At 43.0% G+C, this 6,176-nt stretch overlaps 1 protein-coding gene across 1 annotated transcript; it reads left to right on the forward strand.

Annotated features, from left to right (window-relative positions):
• Positions 1-4,824: 4,824 nt before the first annotated feature.
• Positions 4,825-5,782, forward strand: LOC130935562 (uncharacterized). Its single transcript, XM_057865359.1, has 2 exons — positions 4,825-5,287; positions 5,510-5,782. Exons 1-2 carry the CDS (start codon positions 5,147-5,149, stop codon positions 5,780-5,782), a joined length of 414 nt encoding a protein of 137 aa, XP_057721342.1. The 5' UTR covers positions 4,825-5,146.
• The last annotated feature ends 394 nt before the right edge of the window (positions 5,783-6,176 follow it).

The raw sequence follows: 6,176 nt of genomic DNA on the forward strand, positions 1-6,176 counted from the left end.
TGTTTTCTGTAAGATCCTTTTTATGGGCTGGTTGGTCTGAACTTTAATGGTGTGAGCCTGGAAGTATGGGTGAAGTCGTCGTGATGTTAGTATAAGAGCATAAGCGAATTTTTCTATTTTCTGGTAGTTTAGCTCGGATCCTTGTAATGCTTTGCTGATAAAGTAGATGGGTTGTTGCCCGCTGTTGTCTTCTCGGACCAGTGCTGAGGCTATTGCCCGATTTCCCACCGCGAGGTACAACTTGAGTGGTTCTCCTTCCCGTGGCCGACTTAGTATAGGTGGCCGTCCCAGGAATCTTTTGAAGTCTTGGAAGGCTTGCTCGCATTCTGCTGTCCATTCAAACTCCTTTCCCTTCCTTAGAGTGGCATAGAAGGGGAGAGATCTTATTGCTGATCTGCCTAGGAATCTGGACAAGGCTGCCAACCTCCCGTTGAGTTGTTGTACCTCTTTGACACAATTCGGGCTTTTCATGTCGAGTATGGCCCTGCATTTATCTAGGTTTGCCTCGATTCTTCTCTGTGTGATCATAAAACCCAAGAATTTACCAGCTTCTACTATGAAGGTGCATTTTGCGGGATTGAGTCGCATGTCGTGTCGTCTTATGGTGTTGAATACTTTTGTCAGATCGGATAATAACATCTCTTCGTTTTGCGTCTTTACTAGCATGTCGTCCACGTAGACTTCCATGACCTTTCCAATGTGATCCGAAAAAACTTTGTTCATTAATCTTTAGTAAGTGGCTCCCGCGTTTTTGAGACCGAAGGGCATGACAATGTAGCAATAATTTGCCTTTAGGGTTAAAAATGAGGTTTTTTCTTGGTTGGGTGAGTACATTGGGATTTGGTTATATCCCGAGTATGCATCCATGAAGGAGAGATATTTATATCCGGAGGAGACATCTACTAGTGCGTCGATGTTTGGGAGCGGATAAGGATCCTTTGGGCAGGCTTTGTTGAGATCGGTATAGTCAGTACACATTCTCCACTTCCCATTTGACTTTTTTACCAATACGACATTAGCTAGCCATAGCGAGTATTTGACTTCTCTTATGAAACCTGCCTCCAGTAGAGCTCATACCTGTTTTTCCACAGCTTGAGAGCGTTCTGGTCCTAGCTTTCTATGCCTTTGTTGTACCGGTCGAGATCCCGGGTAGACTGCTAGCTTGTGGCACATTAGCTTGGGATATATGCCCGGCATGTCTACGGCCTTCCATGCAAAGAGGTCGGCGTTGTCTCGTAGAAACTGTAAGAGTGATTCTTTTATGTCTCCTTTTAGGAGTGTGCCGATATTGGTTGTTTGGTCCGGGGTATCTCCGATATGGATTTTCTCTATTTCTCCTTCAGGTTGTGGGTGGAGCTCTTCCCGCCTCTGAGCTCCACCGAGCTCGATTGTGTGGAATTCTTCTCCTCTGCCTTTGAGGTTTAGACTTTCGTTGTAACAGCGGCGCGCCATCCTTTGATCTGCTTTTATCGTAGATATTCCTCCTGCAGTTGGGAACTTCATGCATAGATGCGGAGTCGAGACTATTGCGCCGAGCTGATTTAACGTTGTCCGACCTATTAGGACATTGTAGGCTGAACCCACGTCGACTACGATGTAATCTATTTTGAGTGTTCTTGACTGAATTCCTTTTCCGAAAGTTGTGTGGACTGAGATGTATCCCATTGGTTGAACTGGAGTATCGCCTAGCTCGAACAGGCTGTCTGGATAAGCTCTGAGTTCTTTTTCTTCCAGACCGAGTTTGTCAAAAGCCGTTTTGAATAATATGTCAACAGAACTCCCCTGGTCTATCAGCGTGCGATGATGATTTGCGTTTGCCAGTATAATAGTGATAACCATGGGATCGTCATGCCCTGATGCGACGCCGGATGCGTCTTCTTTTGTAAAAGTGATTGCCGGGAGGTTGGGTGCTTCCTCCTTTCCTGCGACGTGATATACGTCTTTGAGATGTCTTTTGCGAGATGATTTGGAGATTCCTCCCCCGACAAATCTGCCGTGTATCATGTGGACATGTCTTTCTGGCGTTCGAGATGATCGCGCGATTGGTCTGACATCTTCTGCTCTTCTTATTTTTCTTTGTTCATCATCATGGGTGGCCAGATATCGATCTAGCTTTCCTTCTCGTACGTGCTTTTCAATGATGTTTTTTATATCGAAACACTCATTGGTAGAGTGCCCGCGGATCCGATGGTATTCACAATATTCAGCCTGGTTTCCTCTTCCTTTTTTGCCTTTGAGTGGCCGAGCTGGTGGTATTTTTTCCGTGTTGCAAACCTCTCTGTATATATCCACAAGAGACACCCGAAGAGGGGTGTAATTGTAGTATTTTTTAATTTTCTCTCCATGTCGGTCTTCTTTCTTTCTGGAATCTTTATCCTTATCCCGGGGGGTAAACCCGGCCTTCGAGGTCTCTCCTAGTCGGGAGTTTTCCTCCATGTTGATGTACTTTTCCGCTCGTTCCTGCACCTCGTTCAGAGATGTGGGGTACTTTTTGATATAGATTGACTAAAGGGCCCTTCTCGTAAGCCATTAATGAGGCCCATAATAGCGGCTTCTGTTGGCATGTTCTGTATGTCCATGCATGTCTTGTTGAATCTTTCCATGTAGTTGCGCAGGGTTTCCCGTTCTCCTTGTCTGATTCCTAGTAAGCTCGAAGCATGTTTAGCTTTGTCTTTTTGGATGGAGAATCTGGCCAGAAATTTCTTAGCCATATCATCGAAACTTGAGATGGACCTAGGAGGGAGGTTGTCGAACCATTTGATTGCTATTTTTGTTAAAGTAGTTGGAAAGGCTTTGCAACGAACTGCATCTGAGGCGTCGGTGAGATACATTCTGCTTCTGAAATTGCTGAGGTGATGGCCAGGATCTGTAGTGCCGTCGTATAAGGTCATGTCTAGGAGTTTAAAGTCCTTTGAAATTTTTGTCTTCATGATCTCCTTGGTGAATGGGTCTTGCTCCTTGCGGGCGCTATCTTCAGGAGTGGATCGGCTGGCTTTAGTCTTGACATCGGCTTCAAGTTTTAGGAGTTTGTTCTCCAATTCCCGGCGTTGCCTTATTTCCCTTTGTAGGTCTTTCTCGGCCTCTCGTTGATGTAGGGCATCTTCTTCAAGTTGTTTTAACCGGTCTTGAAATGCATCCATGGCTCCCTCGTTTGGGGAGTTCTTCTTGTTGTCGATTTGGGAAGTATCTTTTGGTGTGGTGTCCGCGTTTTTATGCGGTGTTCTTTCCTCTAGATCTGAGGTGTGGTCGTTGTCATGGTCGTCCGCCATGGTAGTGGGATGACTTCCAGGTTCCTTGGCAACGGCGCCAATATTTCGAGGGTTACCTGAAACTGTAGGTCGATCTCGGATGAGATCTTCTGTAATGGTCGGAGACGCTGTGTCCGATTTGTTGGACTTGGTGGCGGTGCTGATTCCTTCGTCCCGAGAGGATAAGGGGTACCTGCAAGGGACTCCGATGCTTAAGTTAGCAAAGGTATTAAGCAGGTATTGAGTAGAATCAGAGTATGAGTTATACCTGGGTGCTCCAGTGTATTTATAATGGTGTAGAGAGATCCTCCTTGGATAAGATAAGTTAGTTATCTTATCTTATCTTTATCTTTGAGCGAGGTCATCTTATCTTTAAGGGAACCGCCTTTATCTCTATAGGCTTGGGCTGCCTTTGGATTTGGTTTGTGCTGTTTGGGCCCTTTATTAGGCTTTCCTCGTAGTTTTGGCCGAGCTCTTTGAGAAGAGGTCGGGTCGTCATGTCCTGAAGAGATCGGTCGCTTTGTCTGTTGAACATCCCAGGTCGAACAGGTCGACCCAGGGTATGAACAGTGTTCATTCAGAGATAAGGAGAAAAAAACCAGGGTTTGAAGCTTAATGTTCTGAGAAGTCTTCTCTGAGAGAGTTCATCTACTTAGACAGTGCTTTCTTTCAAAGAAGCATTCCACCAGAATGAGGAACTAAATCAGAGTTAAGCAAATTTGGTTTATCACATAGCAAAGAGGCTGTTGAAGAGTCAATCTCCTTCATGTTTTACTGATTGTAATTTTTTTTCAAAGTTTATCTTTCTGTAATTTCTTGAGTGAAAAGGCAAAATGAGAGAGCTCAAGTAAAAGCCAATGAGTGGAAAGAGGCTGAGTGATATACTTGAGAGAAAAGACTAGAGTTATTTCAGATTTCTTTAGGTAAATTTGTGTCTTGTATCTAGTACCTATGAAGTATCCATTTCTTAGTTGGGTTAGCACTAAGAGTGAAGAGTTAAGTATTAGCATAGCCAAAGTCAAGTTAGGTTAGAACTTGAGCGTGAAAGGATTGTGTCAATCATGTGGAATTGGTATATGTAATACTTTAACTATAGTGGAAATTCCACCACTGTTGTGGTGGAGACTAGATGTAGGTTGCATTGCACAAGGCAACTGAACCAGGATCATAATGGTGTCAGCTTCTCTTTTCTTTGCTTTGTTTTGTTTTCTGATATTTGCATGAGACAAAAATAAATTGTCTCATAAAATTTTCGCTGCTGAGTTCAAACAGAATCAGAATTAAAAGTTTGCTTTAAAGGGTCATTTCAACAACTTAAAAGAGAGGCATAGATTCAACCCCACTTCTCTAAGCCTACTACAAACTTCACTATCATCACCTCTCATGTTGGCAAAACCAAAACCTGGTAACCCGTTACATTTATATCTTTCAATATCTGCTAATTCAATTTCATTTGTGCTTGTAACAGAACAGGTCGAAAGCAATATCCAGTATACTTCATCTGCAAGATTCTGCAAAATGCAGAAAAGCGATATCCGACCATTGAAAAACTGGCCTACGCCTTAGTAATCATAGCAAGATGACTAAGGCACTATTTTCAAAGCCACAAGATCATAGTACGAACAAATCAACCACTAAGGCAGGTGCTAACAAAGCCCGACTTGGCTGGAAGACTAACCAAATGGTCTATAGAACTGTCAGAATATAATGTGGATTACCAAACTCGGAGCTCACTGAAGTCACAAGTACTGGCCGATTTCGTGGTAGAACTAACAAACGAAGACACATACCCAGAATGGGAGCTGTATGTAGACGGTGCATCCAATGAATACGGTGGAGGAACTGGGATAGTCCTTAAGGACAAAGAAGGAATCTCAACTGAATAGTCAATAAAGTACATGTTTCCGATCAGCAACAATCAATTCGAATACGAAGCACTCATAGCCGGTATGCGCCTAGCAAAAGGTTGCGAGATACAAAACATAATGGTCTACTGTGACTCCCTTCTAGTAGTTCAACAAGTAAACGACGTGTTCCAGGTACGAGAATCTTCCTTAGAACAATATTATGCATAAGTAAAATATTTAGCACAGCATTTCAAACACTTTGAAATAACACATTTGAATAGAAATGACAATAATTGAGCCGATGTGTTATCTAAACTAGCTACATCTAGGAAAGTAGGAATACCACCAAATTTGTCACACATAACATTGGAATAACCTAGCATATGCAACAATATTGTCATGAGCATGTTGCAGGAACAAGATTGGAGAACACTCTACATGGAATTCATAAAGCACGGAAAAATACCAAAGGAGGAAAAAAACCCGAGGCCCTTTCAAAGACGAGCAAGTTTCTTCACAATCATTGGAGACGATCTTTACAGAAGAGGTTTCTCCCAACCTTTGCTCAAGTGTCTAGGAGATGAAGAAGCCACTCTAGCAATGGAAGAAACACACGAAGGAATCTGTGGTACACACATCGGAGGTCGAAGCCTCGCAACAAAAATACTAAGGGCAGGATACTACTAGCCAACATTGAAAAAAGACTTCCTCGAGAAGGTCCGTAGATGTGACAACTGTCAAAGGTGCTCACCAATCATTCATAACCCAGCTGAGACTTTACATACCACAGATATTGGATGGCCGTTCCACAGGTGGGGGCTAGATATACTCGGCCCCTTCCCAATTTCCAAAGGACAGGTGAAATTTTTGTTAGTAGCAATTGACTATTTTACAAAATGGATAGAGGCTCAACCACTAGCCAAGATAACGTCGGACAAGGTAAAAGGTTTCATTTGAAAATTTATTATATGTCGGTATGGACTACCTATGGACATTGTCACTGATCACGGTAGACAATTCATTGATAAACAAATAACATTCTTTTTGCAAAATTTAAACATAAAACACCATCTTTCCTCGG

The sequence above is a fragment of the Arachis stenosperma genome, chromosome 6 (genome assembly GCF_014773155.1).
Source record: "Arachis stenosperma cultivar V10309 chromosome 6, arast.V10309.gnm1.PFL2, whole genome shotgun sequence".
Classification (NCBI taxonomy): domain Eukaryota; kingdom Viridiplantae; phylum Streptophyta; class Magnoliopsida; order Fabales; family Fabaceae; genus Arachis; species Arachis stenosperma.

Coding starts and splice junctions, on each gene's coding strand:
- LOC130935562 (XM_057865359.1), top strand. CDS start 5,147: ATGTTTCCGATCAGCAACAATCAATTCGAATACGAAGCACTCATAGCC. Junction 5,288..5,509: donor AAGTAAACGACGTGTTCCAG/GTACGAGAATCT, acceptor AGCATGTTGCAG/GAACAAGATTGGAGAACACT.